This window comes from Episyrphus balteatus, chromosome 2 (assembly GCF_945859705.1).
Source record: "Episyrphus balteatus chromosome 2, idEpiBalt1.1, whole genome shotgun sequence".
NCBI classification, from domain to species: domain Eukaryota; kingdom Metazoa; phylum Arthropoda; class Insecta; order Diptera; family Syrphidae; genus Episyrphus; species Episyrphus balteatus.
In genome coordinates, this window is record NC_079135.1 from 35,693,143 (window position 1) to 35,717,909 (window position 24,767).

Sequence of the window (24,767 nt, forward strand, 5' to 3'; positions counted from 1 at the left end):
AAGACTGGAAAACGAACGTATTTGTCACTATGTTTAAATCTACATACTTTATCAATTACATCTCTCATGGAAGAAATCTTCTGTCAGTTTTAATTCGATATCTTTTCTGTAGCCTTTGTGCTAAATATGTTTATGATCAGATTCAATGGTGAAAATAATTACCCTTCTTTGGGCCAGTTCAGTATTATTAAAATTAAGAGTGATAGATTTGGATATCTTATTATCAAAGTTCAGTTTTTTCATGTTGCCGGAAATTTCTTAGATCCAATAGATTGTTGGTTCTTTTTTCTGATTCTTCTTATTGAATTCCGTCACTGGTAATTTTGTTATTTCAAATTTTGTCCATAGCTAGTTTACTTTTTTTACAACAAAAATGGGATTATTATTTTTAGTTTTTGATTTTTGAGTTTACTGTTTGACAACTTTATCAAAGAAGTAAGATTTAAGAGCTATTTATTTGGAAAGTTCAAAGTGAAAAACATAAAAGTCTGCCGATCATGCACTCTAAAAAAAATCTATTTTCAAATTTCAGGCGTTCAGAATAATAATGGGTCAAGTCCATTTGAATAATTTTGATTTTTGAGTAGCTTTTTCTCAGGAACTAAAGGAGCTTTTGAAATAAATGTTTCACAGATCAATAGCTGTATACTGCCCATAACCTCGTAAAGGCCTTAACTACATTTTTCTTAATTCTGAGTTATAGAGGGAAATAGTAAATCTAATATCCCAATTTGCATATAAAAAAGAAAACAATCAAAAAGCCTAAAAAATAAAAGAGATGTGTACTTGACCCATTATTATTCTGAACGCCTCATTTAAAGATGCAGCGCAGAATCATTCTGTTTTAAGTACCTACTTTTTTTTGTGAGAGAAGACATAATTGCAACCAGAAAACATGATCGCAGACTTTTATGTTTTTCACTTTCTTGTATTCCATCAGAACAGAACGTGAACTTGAAAAATAAATGGCTCTCAAATCTTACTTTTTGATAAAGTTGTCAAACATTAAACTCAAAAAACTAAGAGCGGAATTCATAGTCGTTACTCGAGTTAAGATTTTTCTCAACTCAAGGGAATTGAAATAAAGAAAAATCTTGTCTTTGAAAATATCTTGCGTTGGAAAATATTTTCTCAAACTCGAAAGTTTGACTGATTTGAACTAACTGTCACCAAGAAAACATTTTTTTTAAATAATTCGTCAACATACTCGTCGAATTCTCGTCCCACTCGTACAACTCAAATAATTTATTTTATTATAACATTAGTACAAATTTTAATTGTTAAATAAAATATACAAAAAACAAACAAATAATTATACTTGAAGTCTGATAAACAAAAGTTATCTGAAAATTTAAAAAAAAATCAAAAATCTCATGGCACAAAAAATTGATTCACGTTTTTCGGACCATTTTTGAAAGGGGCTATTTTTGGCTCCAAGATTTTTCAAAATCAGCTCCTAGCCCCTAAAATATTCTGGCAACACAGCTCCAGTGATGACTATGAATAAGGATTCGCTTGAGCGAATGCTTAAGATATTTCTCAATTTGAGTGACGACTCTGAATTCCACACTAATAACACGGTGTTACAAAAATGAGGTTTCAAAATATACGCGGGCGGAGACCTATCAGGTTTTGTAGAGCTAGTCGCACTGATTACGAAACGGTATTTGAAAATCCCCTAACACCCCCAAAATCTGGAGTTACGGGCAAAAAACGGTTTTTTGGACCTTCACCCATTGAAAAAATTCTAGCTTCGACAATTTTTTACCCATTTTCGATTTTTGTACAGTTTCTGATAGGAGATAAATATACCTTTTCAACAATATAAAAAACATGTAACTCGGTTAAACCACTTAGAATTTATAAGCTGTCAAAGTTCAAAAATTCCATTTTTTTCGTCATTTGCCCAACTTCGGCATCAATTTAAAGTATATGTTTTCAAAACAACATGCTATTAAAAAAATATATTCATAAACTATATCTATTTCCCAATCAATCGAGGTATTTTTTATGAAAATCACTCCAAAATTGTCTTAGAAAAAAAAATTTTTCGATTTCAACCCAGATACAGAAATTCGAACTTTTAGGTATAGAACAAAAATGTTGTTTCGGCACGTAGTAGGATAACCTGGGCGCCAGGATTTGATAACGGGTTTTTGTAGAGGAGCTCAATACAAACATTTTTTTCTTTGGAAGGGGGGTCTATCTCCCCCCGTTTAGGTGGGAGGGGCAGTTTTCTAAGAAAAAATTATCAAAATAAAAAAAAATTATTAAAAAACAACGGCAACACTTACAGTAATAAATGATACCATTTCCGAAAGGAAAAATTGTACATTTGATTCTAATTTTTAAATCAATATAACATAACCAATAGTTTTTGAAATAATCGATTTCAGAGTTAAAAATAGGCGAACAAAAATTTTTAAAAACTCATTTAATACTATTTTTGTCCAGGCTGTGAATTTTAATAAAAAAAATTTCACACACAAAACTGCCTCAATTGATTCCTTATCGAAAAGTGAAAACTATATGTTTCTATGTCTTCTAGTTTTCGAGAAAATTGAAAAATAAAAACAAATAAAAACAAAAAATATTTTGAAAAAAGAAAAATCTGATAAAATAATTTTTCAATTTTTCCACCTGTGCGATAACATGAGACAATTGTCAACGATGTCTCCCCTCTGTGCCACGTAGTTATGTGTTATATGTGTTTCTGTTGTTCTTTCTATTCTTTGTCTCTCTCTGTTGTATAAATGTCTTGTGCTGTATCAGCAAAATGGACTAAGTTTCCGAAGCTGTATGTGTGCTTTGTCCGTAGATTAATCTTCGGATTAAGTTAATATGTAATGTAATGTAATGTAAAAATTTTTGTTCGCCTATATTTAACTTTAAAATCGATTATTTCAAAAACTATTGGTTATGTTATATTGATTTAAAAATTAGAATCAAATGTACAATTTTTCCTTTCGGAAATGGTATCATTTATTACTGTAAGTGTTGCCGTTGTTTTTTAATATTTTTTTTATTTTGATAATTTTTTCTTAGAAAACTGCCCCTCCCACCTAAACGGGGGGAGATAGACCCCCCTTCCAAAGAAAAAAATGTTTGTATTGAGCTCCTCTACAAAAACCCGTTATCAAATCCTGGCGCCCAGGTTATCCTACTACGTGCCGAAACAACATTTTTGTTCTATACCTAAAAGTTCGAATTTCTGTATCTGGGTTGAAATCGAAAAATTTTTTTTTCTAAGACAATTTTGGAGTGATTTTCATAAAAAAATACCTCGATTGATTGGGAAATAGATATAGTTTATGAATATATTTTTTTAATAGCATGTTGTTTTGAAAACATATACTTTAAATTGATGCCGAAGTTGGGCAAATGACGAAAAAAATGGAATTTTTGAACTTTGACAGCTTATAAATTCTAAGTGGTTTAACCGAGTTACATGTTTTTTATATTGTTGAAAAGGTATATTTATCTCCTATCAGAAACTGTACAAAAATCGAAAATGGGTAAAAAATTGTCGAAGCTAGAATTTTTTCAATGGGTGAAGGTCCAAAAAAACGTTTTTTGCCCGTAACTTCAGATTTTGGGGGTGTTAGGGGATTTTCAAATACCGTTTCGTATTCAGTGCGACTAGCTCTACAAAACCTGATAGGTCTCCGCCCGCGTATATTTTGAGTGTTACACCGTGTAATATAATCACATTATTTTTAGTAAAAATAAAAAAGTAAAATATTCCAGAATCTAAAAACTATGGACAAAATTTGAATTTATTGAAGTTCCAGTGTTTGGTATAAACATGATAACTGATACCTATCCCGTTTTGAGAAATTTATAGTAAAATCTTATGATCACTTTTAAGGTCGGGATAAGGAAGTTTCCTTTACGGTATTTCTGTTAAAAAGCAAAATGGAATTTTTGTTTTTTATATCATTCATCTTCAAATTTCACTCGTTTGAATAAACGCATTGAAATATTTCTAAAAATAAATCTAAATTAGATTTATTACACTACCTAGATAAACTATATTAACATTTTAATGCGTAGAACTTATGGCACGTGAATGCTGTATAAAGCAAATTCCATCGGAGACCACTGTTTTTTCCATCTTCTGAAGAGCAAGCCCACACGCATTCATATTTTTTCATTGTTAACTTTTTAATGATTTATTTATTGATGATTGGTTAACAGTCATAAAAGTTGAAAACAACAACATGTCACAATCTGTTCTTCTTTAATTTCAATGCGTAAGCCTATACCTAAAAGATTTCACAAAATACGTCAACGCATCCCCTTCCGGGGGATTTTTTTGTAGGTATGCTGCGTCACAACTGTCGCAATCGGATCTGTATGATTATATTTTTGCGGTTTGAAATGATTAAACAAATTCTTTCTTTTTTTTCTAATTTTAACTGATTAAAATTATTTGTATGGATCACTTCTTTTCTGTCGCAAATGGATCTATATGACCACGAAGAATATCGATGAATATTTTAATTCTTAATTTAAAATTATGCTAATTTTACCTCAAAAAAGAGCTTGTGTTGATACTTCTTTTACATTTATTTGCTTTTTTAATCTGTTCTCTTTTTTGTTCTAAGTTTTGTACTTTTAAAGGTTTAATTGTAATTTTTTTATATGAAAAGTAAAGGGCAATTTTTAAAATCCGATTCATTTAAATCAAGCTGGTAAAAAAGTCTTTTAATTACTTTTCGATAAGTCTCACTCAATGTTCAAAAATTTTAAATACTTGTCTTGTCACTAAATAATAAGAAATTATTTTATTAAAACCATAAAATTACTAATTTTTTTTAACGGAAAATATAAATATGTACTTAAATACTCATAAGCAGCACTTTAATTCCAATTAGCCTTCAACCAGAAACTGCAAGTACGTTAAACTTAAAAATTAAATTCAACCATAACACAAGGTGTGGTATTACCAACTTTATTTCCGATTTCTTTTCCTCAGGACCATCAATGTATATAGTGACATGCCCCCAGTTGACTAAAAATTTAAAAATAAACCTTCTGTGACCTTGAAAAAAAAATCCACTGGTCCCATCATTGCACCCAAATCAAGTAATAATAAATTAACAATTTCGGTTTTGTTTTATTTTTATGGAGATACTTTTCTCATTCTTCACCTCCTACATCTTGTAAATTCTTACACTCTTAGTCAGATACAGATTATACCGATTCGCAAAAACACACAATCGAGCCGATAATGGTTTTACTTTATAAATATTTAAGTGAACGACTTTTGTCGTGCATATTTTAGGCAAAGGTTTAGCATATGTGCTTAAATCTTTCCCGTGTATGTTCTCTATCATTTTTTGTTTGGCGTCATATTAAAACCAGCTTCTAAAATATCACACATAACAATTATATTCCAAAGAACATTCACTAAATTTGGAGTAGAAGTATAAAAAAAAAAGCGTTAACCCCATCGCAGAGTTATATTATAGAGTCTTGAATCTTGATACACTTTTCAAGAGTTCTCTTATAAATACAGCACTCGATGCCGATTTTGTTGTTATTTGGTGCGTTGATTTGCTTGGCATCGGGAGCGGTTTCTATGAGAGCTTAAGCAAACAGTTATTTAGTTTTGTCGGAAATTATATTGGATACATTTTTTTTTTAAACCAAGATCAATTGGATATTTATCAACGATCATGGTGAGTTCGCGGGACACTTGGGTATCCGTTAAGTGCAATTTGAGGGAATTATTTAACACTTTTTTGGCGCCATATGGCAGAATAAATACAAATTTGAAAATCAAACGTTCTGCAAAGTGAAAATTAAAATTTGTGTTAAGCCCCAAAGATACATTGAACCCCTAAGATGTTGTGTGTTAGGTTGTTGTACCATCCAGCAAAGATATTTAGTGATTTTAGTAGCGGATAAGTCCATCAATCAGAACGAAATAATCCACAGGTGTTTTCACGCTTCGTGACGTCCTTCAAATTGAGTTAAAAAAAAAAACAAAAAACAAACGCACACGCAATTTAAAAATAAGAGTTGCATCTCGAGACTTTATACAATCGAGAATCATCAAAAAGAACCCATGTTGCGATGGGAGTGTTTTTGTTTTTAATTAAATTCTAAGTGCGAATTGGCAATTCTAATTTAAAAGTGCAAAATAGTCACAGAGTGGTGTATATTGAATTGCGAAATAATTAATTATGACTTCTAAATAAGGCTAAATAAAAGCATGTTTAGTGACTTTGGAAGATCGATTATTCAAAAAAAAACTGAAACCAAAAGTGTAAACTAAATAGAATATTTTGATTTATTAGTTCTTGATATAGAAGTTGTTGTGATGAATCGATTTATTTGAAGGTTACATAATTGTGCGATTAAATTTATTTAAAAAAAAAAAATTAAGAGAATTTATTATGGAAATTTCAATGTTTGATGACAAAATTTTAAAACAAAAAAAAAATTAACAATTTGAAGGACATCGTATATGGAAGTGTACCTACTTGCTACAGTTTTAATTAAGATTAGTTGCGAAATTGAAGATGAAGGTCGGTTATCGATCTGTGGAACTTTAAAGTGATAAATTTTAGCAGTTGATGTGTGGAAAAATAAAATTATAGCAACAGTTTAATTTCAGAATTTCAATTTTCGACAGTTGGATTAGACGTAAAAGGGCAATAAAATTTGCCCTTTCACAGCTTAAGACAATTTTTCTATGAATAAAAAAAACTTTGGTTATATGCACCTTAATAGGAAATGACAAACGATTTAACCATCTTCCGTCTCATTTGTAATTCAATAAAAATTTCGGTGAAGAGTTGAACGAAGAATTGATATTTTCTTTTTGTCAGATATCCTTTTAAACTAGCAATCAAATATGACTTTAAGATGATAGAAAATGCGAAATAAGTGGGTGCTACAAATTCTAAACGGATTGACCGATTGACATCAAACTTGTTTTTTTTGGAATCAATTTTGTATAAGAAATCATTTATTTTTGTTCCTATAGGAACCTCTCATATACCAATTTTTTAAAGTTTTATCTTCTCAAAAACAACTAGATAGAAGGATTTTAATGAAAAAAATATACATTTTTAAGCAAGGATGAAAAAAGTTGTTTTGGAAAATCATTACCTAAACAGTTTTTTTTTTCAAACCAGAAGTTTTCAAACTGACCTCGTAAATTGAACATTTCAAAAATTGTTAAATTAAGTGTTCAAAAATCTGAACAACTTGAACGTTGAATGCAAGAACTTGCAATAGTAAAAATTCTGCAATTTAAACGATTCCTTTTTCGAGGATAAAAAAAATTAATCTGCCTCAGGGTGTCCTCAAAGTTATAGTGGATCATTTTATTTTCAGTTCTCTATTTTTTCAAATATTGAAGTTACAAAGTCCGTTAGTTCCATAAATAGTCTTAAGGATTATAGCACTGAGTAAAAAACGGAACGTCAAAAATATGGGCAATGTTGGTTCAAAGTTGAAAAAACTTAAAACGTCTATATTTTAGAACTAAAAAATTTTTGAAAAATATTAAAATTTTTTATCGTTACATTTTTCACAACAAAACTTTATCTAAAATGCAAGAAATCACAAAAATATTCATTTGGATTAAAACGACTATCCTTAAAAAAAAGTACGTACTACAGTCAGCTTGCATTTTTAATATAGGACACTAATTGATTTTTTTATGTACCTGTTCAAATTTGGGATAGCTTATTATGATAAATTTCAAAAATCAAAAATGACTAAAAAGAAGATTTTCCAGGCGTTTAAAAAAATTCTACTTTTCCTTTTATCGAGTATTTCATGAACCAAAACAAAGTTTTAAATTATTTTTTTTTCGCTTTTCCATTTTGTTAAAAAAAAAATATGAAAAGTTTTTGAATAGTTTTTAATTAATTTCTTATCATCAGAAATAATATATTAATTAAAACACATTTTACATACTGTAAACAACAACAAACAGCAACTTTTATTGTTGAAGAGACAGAAAACGAATATTTTTTAGCTTGATGGTGATAACCTTTTTTGATGATTTTATAAGTTGTAAAAACGGGACCGTTTTACAAAATAATAAGTTTATCCTTAGCAATTTTTTGTGTTTGTTTATTGTGTTGAATCTTATTAAGCTACGAACACAGATACTAATAAAACCCAAGCCAGCTAATATGTGACACACAAAAACTCTTAGCTGTTACAAAGTGTATTACAGATTAGATACAAAACAAGAAGTTTATAATTTAATTCTTTTTTATTAGATTTTTTCTTCTTGTAAGACTATAATGTTTGTCTAGCCTAGCTATAGTCTTATTACAACATCAAAGTTGTCTACAAAAATACCAAAAAACCAAATCTGGTTTCGCACTTGTGTACTTGTTTGTAAACAAAATTAATTTGTTATTGGTGCCTAATAAGTAATAATTATGTGTCAACGTCAAGTAAATTATACTTAAGATTTAAAATCAATTAAATCGGATTTTGCAAGCTACTATATATTTTTCAATCAAGCGCTTTGAAGTTAAAAAAAAACATTGAATTAAAGGAAATTACCGATTTATTTCGGTGCATAGATTTTGTAATATTGAATATTTTTGTTATGCGGATAAAGAATGAATTGCACTGCATAGTAGGATGAATACATTTTCAATGTCAAATCAGCAAACACTGGAAACTAGAAGTTAGCGTGCCAGAGCATAGTTAGGCTAAGACTTTAGCATTATATGTATTTGAAAACAACAAAAATTGTATAGATTATCACTGTGATTCAATTATTTTTCTGAACGATGTTATGCAGATTAAGATGAAAATTATAAAATGCAAATATGACAACACTCATTTCTTGCTGTTACCTATTCATCTTTTAAGCAACTTAAAGTTCATAGTGTTTGTTTCGCTCTGTAAAAATTATTTATTAGAATTAGGTGCAATGAATTTTATACTAACCGTTTTATAATCAGTTTCTACATAGTGTTATAAAAATCAAGGTTTAATCTTGCTATATGTATATAAAAGTTGTTAATTAGTATTCAAGAATAACGTTCTGCGTTAATAAAAGTATTTGTGAAAAATGTGCGTTGACTTCTCAAACTAATTTAACATAGTTGTGAATTTTTTTGGAAATTATTTCGTCTTGCATTGGATTAAAAAAATTAAAATTTTTGTTATTCTCATCAGCCTCCTTTTACAAAATTTATATTCAGAAAACCCCAACGAATATATTAGGAGAAATACCACAGGATTCTAAAGCAGGCTGAAAAAAATCTTTTGAAAAAAGTTAACTATCAAAAGAGATATTAAGAAATAAAATATATCAAAATTTTTGAATAAATTAAAAAAAAAAAAGACTTATAGACTCCCTTCTAATAAATGTAAAAAGAATAAAGATTTGAAAGCTTTTTGTGGTTAAAATCAATTTTTGAAATCACTCGGTTATCAGGTTTGCTCTCTAAGCCGACGATATGTAATATCAATTTAAAAAATCTTTTTTTTTGAATATATTTATAAGCAAACCGGAAAGACAATCTAAAATTCTTTTAGAGAAAGGACCATATGGCGTTCTTAATTATTATTTATTTTGACAAAAAAATCTTTAGCAAACTAGAAATATCTTATTCTTATCATCTAAATTGGAAGTTAAATAAATGCTAATTTCTTGCACAAACAGCAATCAAATTATCTTTTTATACGTAAACTTCTGTGGTTTTATTAAACAAAAGGAAGTAAAAAAAAACAAAGCAGAACAGAAATAAAATTAAAAAAAAAAGAATCGAAAAAGCTATCAAGGATTTTTTTTTCAGGAAAAGAACATTAATAATAGTCTAAGAGCCAGGAGCAGATTTCTTGCGTGAGAGGTAACCGATTCATATGAATGTCAGAGGTAGCGTGGGTAATGGTGATGACGAATACCTTAGTCTGCCTGCATTTATTTGGGCCGTTGTCGAGAAAAAGCGCATCAAAAGTACCATTTTTCTGAAAATCGATTTAGTGAGGGTAACCACTTAAAATTTATTGATAACCAACGCCACATACTCACTGATAACAAATATACCAATGGCAGACATTTTAAGTGCGGCCAAAGCCCCGGCAGACTGTCCCGAAAATGCGTTTTTTTTTGCGTTTTTAGACTTTGGGGTAACCACCTAAAATTAATCGCATCCTATAGCGGTGGACTCCCTGATAACAAAAATACCCATGGCAGACATTTTGAGTGTGGCCAAACCCCCGGCAGACGGTTTTGAAAATGCAGTTTTTCTGAAAATTGATTTATTTAAGGTAACCACTTGAAATTAGTCGCATCCTGTAGCGGTGGACTCCCTGATAACAAAAACACCCATGGCAGACATTTTGAGTGTGGCCAAACCCCCGGCAGACGGTTTTGAAAATGCAGTTTTTCTGAAAATTGATTTATTTAGGGTAACCACTTGAAATTAGTCGCATCCTGTAGCGGTGGACTCCCTGATAACAAAAATACCCATGGCAGACATTTTGAGTGTGGCCAAACCCTCGGCAGACGGTTTTGAAAATGCAGTTTTTCTGAAAATTGATTTATTTAGGGTAACCACTTGAAATTAGTCGCATCCTGTAGCGGTGGACTCCCTGATAACAAAAACACCCATGGCAGACATTTTGAGTGTGGCCAAACCCCCGGCAGACGGTTTTGAAAATGCAGTTTTTCTGAAAATTGATTTATTTAAGGTAACCACTTGAAATTAGTCGCATCCTGTAGCGGTGGACTCCCTGATAACAAAAATACCCATGGCAGACATTTTGAGTGTGGCCAAACCCTCGGCAGACGGTTTTGAAAATGCAGTTTTTCTGAAAATTTATTTATTTTACTTTTTCACATAACTCGCGTATTATTGGACCTAGCAGAAAAAATTTTATAGCAATCTTAAAGATAATTGAATTTCCTACAGAATATGCTAAATAAGTTTTTTCGATTAAACCTTCGGTTTAAGAGTTAGGGTGGTTTTTTTGAAGCAAGTCAAAGGGTGATTTTCTTATTTTCGTCATATCTCTTTTATTTGAGCTTTTTTAAAAATTAATTTGAAGTAAAAGTTGTAGATCTTTTTATTACCTTCATTTATTACATTAACGGTTTTTCGATTTGACAGACCGTTTTCGATCTGTAGGAAAAAAACTTCAAAAAGTTTGTAATTTTTTATATAGCTTTTTCCTATATAAAAAATTGCAATCTTTTTGCCCCTCCCCGCCTAAAACTAATTTTTTTCTTGCCTGAGTGCAACCTTCACGCCTAGGTTTTTTGTTACATCTATTGCAAATTACCCTGTACTATGTAGAACCTTTTTCCTATATAAAAAATTGCAAACTTTTTGAAGTTTTTTTCCTACAGATCGAAAACGGTCTGTCAAATCGAAAAACCGTTAATGTAATAAATGAAGGTAATAAAAAGATCTACAACTTTTACTTCAAATTAATTTTTAAAAAAGCTCAAATAAAAGAGATATGACGAAAATAAGAAAATCACCCTTTGACTTGCTTCAAAAAAACCACCCTAACTCTTAAACCGAAGGTTTAATCGAAAAAACTTATTTAACATATTCTGTAGGAAATTCAATTATCTTTAAGATTGCTATAAAATTTTTTCTGCTAGGTCCAATAATACGCGAGTTATGTGAAAAAGTAAAATAAATAAATTTTCAGAAAAACTGCATTTTCAAAACCGTCTGCCGAGGGTTTGGCCACACTCAAAATGTCTGCCATGGGTATTTTTGTTATCAGGGAGTCCACCGCTACAGGATGCGACTAATTTCAAGTGGTTACCCTAAATAAATCAATTTTCAGAAAAACTGCATTTTCAAAACCGTCTGCCGGGGGTTTGGCCACACTCAAAATGTCTGCCATGGGTGTTTTTGTTATCAGGGAGTCCACCGCTACAGGATGCGACTAATTTCAAGTGGTTACCCTAAATAAATCAATTTTCAGAAAAACTGCATTTTCAAAACCGTCTGCCGGGGGTTTGGCCACACTCAAAATGTCTGCCATGGGTGTTTTTGTTATCAGGGAGTCCACCGCTACAGGATGCGACTAATTTCAAGTGGTTACCCTAAATAAATCAATTTTCAGAAAAACTGCATTTTCAAAACCGTCTGCCGGGGGTTTGGCCACACTCAAAATGTCTGCCATGGGTGTTTTTGTTATCAGGGAGTCCACCGCTACAGGATGCGACTAATTTCAAGTGGTTACCCTAAATAAATCAATTTTCAGAAAAACTGCATTTTCAAAACCGTCTGCCGGGGGTTTGGCCACACTCAAAATGTCTGCCATGGGTATTTTTGTTATCAGGGAGTCCACCGCTATAGGATGCGATTAATTTTAGGTGGTTACCCCAAAGTCTAAAAACGCCAAAAAAAACGCATTTTCGGGACAGTCTGCCGGGGCTTTGGCCGCACTTAAAATGTCTGCTATTGGTATATTTGTTATCAGTGAGTATGTGGCGTTGGTTATCAATAAATTTTAAGTGGTTACCCTCACTAAATCGATTTTCAGAAAAATGGTACTTTTGATGCGCTTTTTCTCGACAACGGCCCAAATAAATGCAGGCAGACTAAGGTATTCGTCATCACCATTACCCACGCTACCTCTGACATTCATATGAATCGGTTACCTCTCACGCAAGAAATCTGCTCCCGGCTCTCGGTCTATAAAATTTATTTGATTTTACAATAAGAAGTGCTTTTTATTCCTTAAAATTAAAACAGTTTTTGTATTCAACTTTAATAATTTTTTTTAAATTTATATTTATATTTCAGACACGCATAGCATTACTAGTCATCATCTGCGGATTAGTTAATTTATCAGCAGGACAATATTTTGATGATGGATACAACTATCCAAAACCAAGTAATCCTCTAACCTATGCAGCTCCAACAGTTGCAACCGTACAAAAAGGTTATGATTATCCAAAGCCAAAAGAACAATTAGTACTTCCTACGAAACATCAAGGTTATGATTATCCAAAGCCTAGTATTCCATTTGAAGTCCCCGTTAAGCGAATCGAACCCAAGAAAGAACAAATTGTTCCAAATAAAATTGGATACGATTATCCAAAACCAAAGCAACAACTGGTTGTTGTATCTCCTGTCGAAAAGAATTATTTACCACCAACAAGCAAACCTATCGAGAAAAATTACTTGCCGCCCACCAGCAAACCTATCGTTCCACTTGAGAAAAATTACTTGCCGCCCACCAGCAAACCTATCGTTCCACTTGAGAAAAATTACTTGCCACCAACGAAAAAACCAATCGTTCCTGTTGAAAAGAACTACTTGCCACCAACACCCAAACCAGTTGTTCGTGTAGAAAAGAATTACTTACCGCCAACCGTTGCTCCTGTAGAGAAAAATTACTTGCCACCAAAACCTTCACCTGCAGCACCTAAACCTGTTGTTTTGCCAAAAGCCCAGTCTGGCTACGATTATCCAAAACCAAGTAAACCATTTATCGTTCCCTCCACGGCAGCCCCAACAACAACAACGGTTAGTCCTCGTATCAATCCAGTACCGACCAGTGGATATGATTACCCAAAACCATCCAAACCACTAGTTCTTCCCATTTCAACACCAAAACCAACGACAACGACAACTACAACTGTAAGAACAACTACAACAACGACAGCTGCTCCCGTTCAGTACTCTGTAGCTGAACACGGATACGATTATCCAAAGCCAGCAGTGCCTTTCAATGTTAATTCAATCCCAACAACAACGATCGCACCTGTTCCAGTTCGTAAGCAAGGTTATGATTACCCAAAACCTTCGATCAGTTTTGAAATTCCTTCTACAACTTATAAACCAATAACAACTACAACCACAACTGCTCGACCAACAACAACTACTCGACCAACAACAACTACTCGACCAACAACAACTACTCTTAGGCCAACAACTACTCCTAGGCCAACAACAACAGTTGCTCCAGTCAAGTACTCAGCACCTGAATCTGGATATAAATACCCAAAGCCTTCAATTCCTTTCGAGATTCCAGCACCAACAACAACAACACCAAGACCAGCTCCAAGAACCACTTCCCCACCCGCACAAGTTGGTTATAGTTATCCAAAACCTCAAATTCCATTTGAGCCAGTGCGAGTAAATGAAATAGTTGAAGAACCTTCATCAGGTTATAAATATCCAAGACCTTCGGTACCATTTAGGTTTTGAAAATAAAAACACACCTCCCTCCTAGTAAATAATTTTTTTGTTTTATTTAAATTAATGTATTTCTACGAATTTTACAGTACATAATTTAGATTTTAAGAGCTAATAAAAAGTATTGATTAAGATTATAACGGTGTACATTGCATTTTATTCAAAGAAAGTATTTTTGTTAAGCTTTCATAGGTAAGGTTTTAGAACTGAATTTTTAAACTTTGTATTGTTTTTTAAAGCTGTATATGAACATGAACAGTTCAACAGTCCTTTCGTTTGATGGGCAAACTTGAAAGATTTATTGATAGTGAGAATATTTACATTAATGACGTTTTATGATTTCAAGAGTCTCGGCACATAAAATTGGGAATAACTTTAAACAAATTCTCACATTCGGAGAAAAATAATTAAAATCGAAATTACTATTTTATACAGTCGTTTATTGATTCAAAGTAACTATTTTTACGGTTAAAATTGACTATTTAAAAATTAATTTGGAGAATACAAGTACTTCGATTAAATAACAATTTTTAACATTGGTGTTAGTGTTTTTGATGATTTCCTAGAGGGGAATTGAAATTTTTTAGGAATGAAATTAAAGGTACCTATATCAAAAATCAAGTCATTTGGAAGTCGAAAGCGTTCAAAAGGATAATTTCATAGTAATTTAAAAAAAACAACATTTTACTTCAAAAACTAAAAATTATTTGAAAACTTGAAATTTTTCTTGTACTTTTTTCCATTTTGATTAGCTTAAAATTAAAAAAAAAATTTTGTTTTTTTTTTACAAAATTAAGAATTCTTTTTGTATACAATCAATTTTTCAAAAACGGAAAATTATTTTGAATTTTTGATTTACCAGCTCTGAAAATTTTTATTTTCCCTTTTTTTTAATAAAACACTATTTTTAAAAAAACGGGGAATATTTTTAACGCCTCAATAAAAAAAATTGTGTCTCGTACTTTTCTTGGAACTAAAAACTTGTTCATTTAAGAACTTGTTGTTTTTTTTATTTCATTTTACTAAAGCCTTTACTACATTCGGCATTTCTAGCAGGAGTACAAAAGTAAAAATATTTTTCTTTTAGAATTAACAAACCCACAAAACAAAAAAAAAAGTTCGCTGCTCAGCTCTTTTGTTTAAACGATATTAATGCTTTCTGAAAAGCGTTTATTTTTTTGTTTTTAAATTTAATTCGTTATAAAACCAGGTAAATGAATATTATATTGGTTTCATGTAAATATATTATTTTTGCCATGATAATGTTCTTTCAAAATTTTCAAATACATATATCTCGAGTTTTAGACAAATAAAGAATTTGAATTAAAATTTTGATTTCATGCGTACAAAGAAATGCTGTTTTTCTCATACATTAGTCATTAGAAAAACAACAGCTGGATCGTTACAAAATTGTATTTTCGAGTTGTAAGACAATAAAAATAATGAAATTAATAATGTTTTGAGTAAAATCTCGAATGCAAAAAAGTCGAAAGATGAAATCTTACGTTTTTGAAAATTAATTGATATCACCAAAAATAATATTATGATAAATTGGCATCACTATTTAAAAAAAAAAATTAATAATTTCGGCATATGAATTACATATTAAACGAAATTCAAAGCAACAAATTGAATAGTCAGAATAAAGTTATCCTGAGTTTGGTTTCCGAAATAAAATTGCGATTTTTGACGATTTAACTACTTTTGCTTTAATATTTCACATTTGAATTAAATTTGAATTTTAACTGAAGTTTTGTTTTATAAGTGACTTTTTCAAAAGAAGTTCTATAAAAGTATAGCCTATTTTTAGTTAGTGAAATAGTTTTTGTTACAAAAAAGCCTTAAGTTAGACTTTAATTTTATAGCATTTGAAAGAATTTCAAGCAGTTATACTGAAGTGGTCGGTACAAAATCGTTTGAAATTATAGTAAACAAGGGGCACAACATTTTTTTTTTTTTTAATTTTTAGGATTTCAATATTTCTTTGAGAAACACAACTAAGCCACCAAAATGATGAAAGGACATTAATTGTTTGAGATGAGTGTCACTTCAGATTTGAAACTTACTATGAAGAATCTGTTCATAATACGAACCCGAAAAATTCATTAGCTTTATGTTTTAAAGTTATAGGATTGCACAAATTTTATACAAAAATAGTAAATTGTTTGATAATTCTGATTCTTAGAATATAACCAATGATTTTTTCTTAATTTTTGCATCAAATATTGAACTTTTATTTTTTCGATTCATTTGTTCTCAAAAGAAAAATATTTGGAATTCAAATCCTTTCTAGAAATTTGGGATCTACGATTTTTTGGTTTTTCTATTTCGATCGAGTTTTTGGGTGGACTGTTGTTTTCTTTCAGTAAATTATTAAATTTTGAAACAGATTTCATAGATGGCGTTACAATCTGGACTTTATTTTGAACAATTAACGATTTAACGCAACAGTTAAGATTATATCAACAGGCTGCGTTCAGAGTTCTTGTTTTATATAATTCAGCGTGTTGTTGTTTACCAAGCCTCTGCACACTTGAAAGTTCTTGAAAAATGTTCATAAGAAATGATTGAAAACTGTTATAGAAAAATACATAATTCACTAGAAAAGTGGAAGATAAAGTGCTATAAAATACATAATTTTCTTAATATCAGAAGCATAAATCTTTTTAAAAGCTTCTTTTTCAATTTTTTTTTTTGTCAAAATCCCAAAGAGAATTGAATCGTTTATTTCAGAAACAGCATAAGTCCACTTTTTCCAAAAATTTTTTTTTGGAAATATCTTATTTATGTATAGTTGTTCATCTTCTGAAAAAAAATTAAGTATGTCAGACCACCCAAAATACGAAAACTGAAAGAAAAGGGTTCAAAATATATGGAAAATTTTCACCCGGTGACAAAATTTTTGACTGTTAAATACATGACTTTTTACCAGATTTAAATTATTTTGGCAGCAATCTTGACACGCACCCCCTTTTTTTATATATCTATAAAAAGGTAAAGAATTACTCTATCTTTATCTATTAAATTCATTAAAATTGTACTCAGGGTTCAAAAGTTATAGCCAGATTTCTGGTGGTGGCAGCATTTTTAACTCTTGAATAATATGACATTTTACCAGTTTTAAATTTTTTTGGCAAACACCATGACACGCAAGCCTTTAAGTTATACATCTATAAAAATGTAAAGATTTACTCTTTACGAATAGATCTACTGCTATTTAATTTATTAAAATCGAAAGTAGGGTTCAAAAACTATAGCTAAATAAAAACAAAAGTTTTACCACAAAAATTTCGTTTATTTCAGAAACGACATAAGTCCACCGACTTTAAAGGCTTAAAAACCCGCAAAGACCTAAGAAAAAGTTTATATTTTAAAGGTGTCTAAATGCATCTTAGGCTAGATTATAACTCGGCATACCCTAAATTTGAAGTGTTGTGGAATTTTAAGTAAAAAACAGTTTTTTGTTGCTCCTGAAAAGTTTATGCTCATGGACTTATGTCGTTTCTGAAATAAACGATTCAATTAAAGAATAACGAAATTTCATATATTTATCTTTTGATGGTCCTTAGATTTTAAATTTAAAAAAAAAGCATTTCGAACAATTTTTTGTATAATTTATTTGTTTTCTTTCCTTGAAAGATAACTAAAACTGCTATAGGTAAATAAATTTAGAAAAAAATGTGTAAACACTTAATGACGTCTGTACTTAAGTCTTCTTACAGTTTTGTAACGGTAACCATCATCGGCAAGAACAGTTTCTGGTTCGAAAGATGCACTTACTGGAGGCAAGTACTCCTGGGATGGAGCAAACGATTGTTGAACTGGAGGAAGGTACTCGTTGGATGGCAATTCGTTGACATCACGACGGTGACGATATTTTAAACGACGGACGGTCTTGTAACGGTAACCATCATCGGCAAGAACGGTTTCTGGTTCGAAAGATGCACTTACTGGAGGCAAGTACTCCTGGGATGGAGCAAACGATTGTTGAACTGGAGGAAGGTACTCGTTGGATGGCAATTCGTTGACATCACGACGGTGACGGTATTTCAAACGACGAACAGTCTTGTAACGGTAACCATCATCGGCAAGAACAGTTTCTGGTTCGAAAGATGCACTTACTGGAGGCAAGTACTCCTGGGATGGAGCAAACGATTGTTGAACTGGAGGAAGGTACTCGTTGGAGGGCAACTCGTTAACATCACGACGGTGACGGTATTTCAACCTGCGGACGGTCTTGTAACGGTAACCATCATCGGCTAAAATGTGAGCTGGCTCATCTTCAACTGGAGGTAAGTACTCATTGCTGGGAGACAATGCATTTTCCACAGGTGGAAGATATTCATTGGATATTTGGGCAGCAACAGCTGAAACCGCAATTGCCAAAAATACGATACAGAATTTCTGAAATGAAAATTACGTCATATTAATAACTTAATTTATAAATAAATATAATAAAATGTAATATAACCTACCATTTTGGTGGTTGTTTCTTTTCTTGACCAAAGAAGAACCAGAACTAAAAATATGCTAAGTTAAGTGACTTGTATTTATACAATCCTTAAAACCATTAAGAATGTTCTTGTATCATCAATTTACATCAAAATAAAAAGAACAAATTAGATGTTTAAACTTGTTTTTTTTTTAAGACAAATTTGAATAAAAAACTTAACATGAGAATCTTTAGTTCAATAATGTCCGTAGGCTTTAAATTACGTAACGTATAAGGGTGTGCCTTGGGCTATCATCATTTAATGGGAAACACTAACCATTTAAATTGATTTAAGGAATCTTATAATCATGGACTTAATATTGTATCTAATCTATACAAGCTTTCGGCCGCATAGATATGTTAATTTTAATCTTATTTCCGATTTTACTTAAGTGGCTAGCTTCGTGAACATTAAAAAGAAGAGTGGGATGTTATTTATAATTATTATAATCTTCTTTAATCCAACCCTTCACATAGTGACCAAAACATGCTTCTCAACTTCTAATACCTATTCAGTTGAAGGGTGTAAGAGATCAATGTAAATGTATAAATCTATGAATGTTTTGATTCTATTAAAACTGGTTGTCGGTTTTTTTTTTTTATTTATTTATAAGCGTTACAAATGTGCCTACTGCTTACTTATAAATTTAAAAATTTTCAAATTTTAAGGTTTCCAAAAAGGGTACAGATTGTTTTGTTTCAACTGCGATGGACCTCTACCAAAAAGACAAATTCGGTATAAAGAATGGTTTTACGATCTCGCAGTGAATCAGTGTTTTTAACGTAAAATGTCATTAGTTTTTATAAAGCGCATTTTTAAGACACTTTCCTATTTACTGAAAGTGTTTGTGGTCGTTATTTGTCGGAAATTTGTAAACACGAAACGATTGCAGAACTTATTTTGAATCATAATAAAATAAGTGTTTAGTTAATTTATTTGGTTACCATTTTAAGCCCCAGTTTGTTCACACTCGATTATCTTTTAATCACGGATTACTCCAACGAAAATCGTTGATTAAAAGATAATCGAGTGTGAACAAACCGGTCCTAAGTCTTGTAACTTTTTTTCAAAAAACAAAATCAAAAAAACTATCTTACCTAGCTTTTCATTTCAGGTCGAAAGAATGCCTTGGAAAACAGGTTACAGTCATTTAAACATACGCTAAATTGGTACGAACGCCAATCCGTAAATTAGGGTTAAGAAAATTATTACAAAGAGAATACTTGCTGCGTTGAGATTATTTGAATGTATTTTGAAAAAATCGGGATTTTTTTTAACACTTTTTGCAATTTTTGTAAGTGTCGTGTTCGAATTCAAAACTTATCATGTTCATTGGGCCATAAGACATATCTACCCATAAACAACTCTACCAAAAGTCAGTAACACTTCTAAGAAATGGAAACGATTACTGGACTTAAACTCAGATTAATAAATTTTAATTGGTGTATTTGCACTATTAAACTTTTAGTATGACTAAAATATACAAACATTAGAACCAAAATATCCAAACTTTGTTTCTGTGGAAATAAGTTCCACTTTTCACCTGAAACTTTATATCTTCTGTACCTGTTCTTGAAACCGTAAGGTTTCACAGAATGTGAAAGATTTTATCTGCCTCTTCATCCACCCTACCCTTGCGCGATGGGTTGATGTCACCATGCCTACTGTATATCAGAATGCTTTACGGTTTATCATAAATTCAATGGCGATTGGGACGATGATGATTCCTTAGCCTTTTATTGCAATTGCAATGTATAATGCATATTTTTTTAAAAGCTCAAGATTTTTTGATCAAACTCTCCTGTACCAGTTTTTTTTTTCTTCAATATACAGCATTTCTAATGCCATCTCAATAAGGATATTTTTTCTATAAAAGTTTGTGAATTATGAAAACCGAAAAGCCAAGGTGGCAAGTTTGGCACCTTTTCCCCCAGGTATAAGTAAAACAAATATAAGTACTCCAGTCAAAGCGTCATTTGACCTTGCGATGAGAGGCACTGTCTGTTTTTATTTCATGGATCGATGGGGGTATATTTAAAAGGCTTAAACCCAATTTCTCACCACCTGATCATTCTTTTTAGCGGAGTTATTCACAAAAATGCATTTTTTGGGATATTTTACTTCTAAGCTAATATCTTTGCTCCAGATTATCGTAGACCAAAAAATAAACATACATTCTCTTCCTTATAATATTTTCTATCGTTGTATATAATTTCATTGTATTTGAGTGAGTAAATATAAAATGGCAACCATTTAAAGTCAAATTCTTGTTGTTAAAAAACACATTTTTGTCATTATTTCGAAAAAAGCTTATATCATGATTGACATTTTTCCAACCTATTTTGTAGCCCTGTTCATGTCCTGCATTTTACAGAAAAAATCAGCTCTTTATCACCAAAGATGACCGAGCTATTGATAAATGAACGCATGCAAAACCGGTGCGAAAACACCCAAAAATATCGTTTTTTGGGAATAACTCGACTTCAGAATGTCCTACGGCAAAAAATAAAGCAATGAATTGTTCGTTACAACATTTTCTATCAATTAAGTGCACAATCTTTTTGTTGAAACAAATAAAAAATAAGTAATATTAAGTCAAAGTCGTTTTTTTGTTTAGCAAACTCTTGCCTTATTATTTTGCAAACGGTGCGAGTATTGGCTAAGAAAATGCATTTTTGTGAATAACTCCGCTAAAAAGCATGATCAGGTGGTGAGAAATTGGGTTTAAGCCTTTTAAATATACCCCCATCGATCCATGAAATAAAAACTGACAGTGCCTCTCATCGCAAGGTGAGGCCCTTTTTTCCGACGCTTTGACTGGAGTAAAGGGACATGCAAAAAAATTTCTATAAATGTGCCATCTCAATAAGGCTGCGTCAAAGAGAAAAAAATAAAATGCACGACTGGGTCGCACGTACTTGCTCTTGTAGTTCAAAGCATCTTTATCTTAAATATCTATTGGAAATTTAAGATTTTGTGGAGAAAAAAAAATAAAAACAAAAAAAAAAAATCGAAAGTTAAAAAAATTCATTTTCTTAAATATTTTTTGAAAAACTTTTTTTTTAAATTTTTTTTTACATTTTACACTTCAATACCTATGATGTCTGTAAATTTTGAAAAAATTGACTTATGCTTTGATGAAATATATGAACTTAAAAAACATGTCAATTTTTGAAAAACGGCAACGCCATATTTCCGCTCTCGGCATTTTTTGAGAAAAACTAAAACTGCAGTTTTGTTAGAATCAATAAGAGTACTGCGCACACCAAATTTAAACGAAATCGTTAGAGCCGTTTTCGAGAAATTTGAAATACCTCGAAAACGTTATATGGGAGATATGCGTTAAATTGGAGATATTAAAAAAATTAAAAAAACGGTCCTAGGGAATTACGTAAAAATCATCTGTACCAAGTTTCAAGCAAATCCATCCATCCGTTTAGGCCCTAGCTCCATGTACAGATGGACGCACAGACGCACAGACCGACGGACGGCATGACGAAAACCACTTTTTTGATCTTCTCCATCATCGTAATGTTGGTTTTGATTAAAACCTCGATTTTTTTTTCTACACGAAACCAATACTTGCCCTATAGAGCAAGTAAAAATGAGGAATACCACCTGTTTTCCATAGCCTTGCGAGTTGCGACCGACTTCTTTATAAACTTTATAAGAAAATAGCGTTTTCCGAGAGTTTTGGCATTTACAGAGGGAATCCTGCTCTACAAAGCTGTTATCAACAAATAAGTTGTAACATATCAACATTATTTAATAACTTATTTTTACTTGCTCTATAGGGCAAGTATTGGTTTCGTGTAGAAAAAAAAAATCGAGGTTTTAATCAAAACCAACATTACGATGATGGAGAAGATCAAAAAAGTGGTTTTCGTCATGCCGTCCGTCGGTCTGTGCGTGTGTGCGTCTGTGCGTCTGTGCGTCTGTGCGTCTGTGCGTCCATCTGTACATCGAGCTAGGGCCTAAACGGGTGGATGGATTTGCTTGAAACTTGGTACAGATGATTTGTACGTAATTCCCTAGGTCCGTTTTTTTTATTTTTTTAATATCTCCAATTTAACGCATATCTCCCATATAACGTTTTCGAGGTATTTCAAATTTCTCGAAAACGGCTCTAACGATTTCGTTTAAATTTGGTGTGCGCAGTACTCTTATTGATTCCAACAAAACTGCGTTTTTAGTTTTTCTCAAAAAATGCCAAGAGCGGAAATATGGCGTTGCCGTTTTTCAAAAATTGACATGTTTTTTAAGTCCATATATTTCATCAAAGCAGAAGTCAATTTTTTCAAAATTTACAGACATCATAGGTATTGAAGTGTAAAATGTAAAAAAAAATTTAAAAAAAAAGTTTTTCAAAAAAATTTTAAAAAATTGAATTTTTTTAACTTTCGATTTTTTTTTTTGTTTTTATTTTTTTTTTCTTCACAAAATCTTAAATTTCCAATAGATATTTAAGATAAAGATGCTTTGAACTACAAGAGCAAGTACGTGCGACCCAGTCGTGCATTTTATTTCACAACACTTTAATAATTTCATATACCTAATTTTATTTTACTTTGCTTCTTATTTCAAACTAGTTTTTTTTTTTTTTTAATTTTCAATTTTAAAATTTAAATTTTGTATCCTTTAATTTCAAATTTCAATACATTTAAATTTTCTATTCTTTAAATTCACATTTTGTTTAAACTAAAAATCATAATAAATAAATGTAAAAAAATCTATGTATCCTATCCTACAACAACAGAAAACAATTTTTTTAAGTTTAAATAAAGAGATTACTTTGATTCTTAGGCCTATTTGCTCATACGGATCATAAATTTAAATCCTAGCTATATTTCGAACATTGTTCTTATGTTCTACTTAGTTTATTCTACGTCTCTAAAAAATATTTATGTAGAACCTAGCAAAAATATACTTTCATTGGGCAGGTTTAGTAAACGTTACGGACTAAATATTTAGGTAATTTCTCGGCCTCTGATTGGTCAGCTGTCAAAAAAAATCCTTCCAATTTAGGTAATTTTGTTGGAAAGCTGACTGGAAAGTTAGGCTAGAAAATTTTCCCTAAACATTTAGAAAAGTTTTTTTTTGTCAACATGACATCAGCAGATTGTTTTTAATTAAAGAATTAATTTAGCAAAATTAAATTTATTTGTGTGAAAAACAACTAAAAAGTGCATTATCGGTTATAATTAATTTTATTTATTCATTATAATTAAGTGAAATTTGGTGTCTTACCTATTCTTAAATAAATTTCAAAATTTGACAATAGCATCACATCCAAACTTATTTAGTCAATTCGCTCAAATTTCCGTTCAGAAAATGACGTTGCCTAAATGTCTAGTCCCTAATATTTCCTGAACGTGCCCATTATAGAAATCGCTGAGAATTTCAAATTCAAATGTCAAATCAATACAAAAATGTCAATTAATTTAAATTGTTTTTGAGCAATTTGGATGTAATATTTCAACAATTTTGTTTTTCCTATCTCAAAGTTTGTTTTTTGTATTTCATAAAACGTTTAAAAAGTGATATTGGTATAAAATGTGTGTTAAATTAAAAAAATAAAAATTTATTCATGTGAAGGATATTTTATCTGAATGTGTTTGTGTGTCAAAATTTAAATTTTTAAAATAAAAACAAAGTGTTGAATACACCCAGAGAAAAAACGCATAGTAATTTTTAATACGTTCTACATTGAATTAATGGTGAAAAATATATTCATTAATTTTCTAAAAATCGTCCTATGCTTAAGTTACAATTTGTCACATCAATTTTTATAAGTGAGATGGAACAGTGGTAAAGCACAAGCTAGTCAACCCAGGTGTAGCAGGTGTACTATTCCATCTGCTTTTTTTTTATTTCATTTTGTTCCTCAATTAAAAATGCTTAGGTGGAACATAAATTTTTAAGTTCTACTATTTCTTCCCCCTAAGTTATGTTAAACTTAGGTTCGCCCGAACCGGTATGTGAAACTTAGGTCCTTATGTTTTACTTAAATATTTAAGATTCGTTTCAGCAAATGGGCCTTAAATACTGTGTCTGAGTTGTTATTTCGAAAGAAATATTTTTTTGAATTAGATAACAGCTGAAGTTTTTTTAT

General features: G+C 30.9%; 3 protein-coding genes across 3 annotated transcripts in view; 1 reads left to right on the forward strand and 2 right to left on the reverse strand.

The window, feature by feature from the left end:
• LOC129911254 (tumor susceptibility gene 101 protein) overlaps positions 1–24,767 on the reverse strand; it is a 326,606-nt gene that overhangs the window by 241,531 nt on the left and 60,308 nt on the right. The gene's annotated exons all lie outside the window — the stretch shown is intronic.
• LOC129911252 (proteoglycan 4) lies at positions 5,562–14,264 on the forward strand. Its single transcript, XM_055988980.1, has 2 exons — positions 5,562–5,684; positions 12,765–14,264. Exons 1-2 carry the CDS (start codon positions 5,682–5,684, stop codon positions 14,172–14,174), a joined length of 1,413 nt encoding a protein of 470 aa, XP_055844955.1. The 5' UTR covers positions 5,562–5,681; the 3' UTR covers positions 14,175–14,264.
• On the reverse strand, positions 17,818–18,696 carry LOC129911256 (uncharacterized). Its single transcript, XM_055988987.1, has 2 exons — positions 18,638–18,696; positions 17,818–18,566 (listed from the first exon to the last, which is right to left on the reverse strand). Exons 1-2 carry the CDS (start codon positions 18,638–18,640, stop codon positions 17,853–17,855), a joined length of 717 nt encoding a protein of 238 aa, XP_055844962.1. The 5' UTR covers positions 18,641–18,696; the 3' UTR covers positions 17,818–17,852.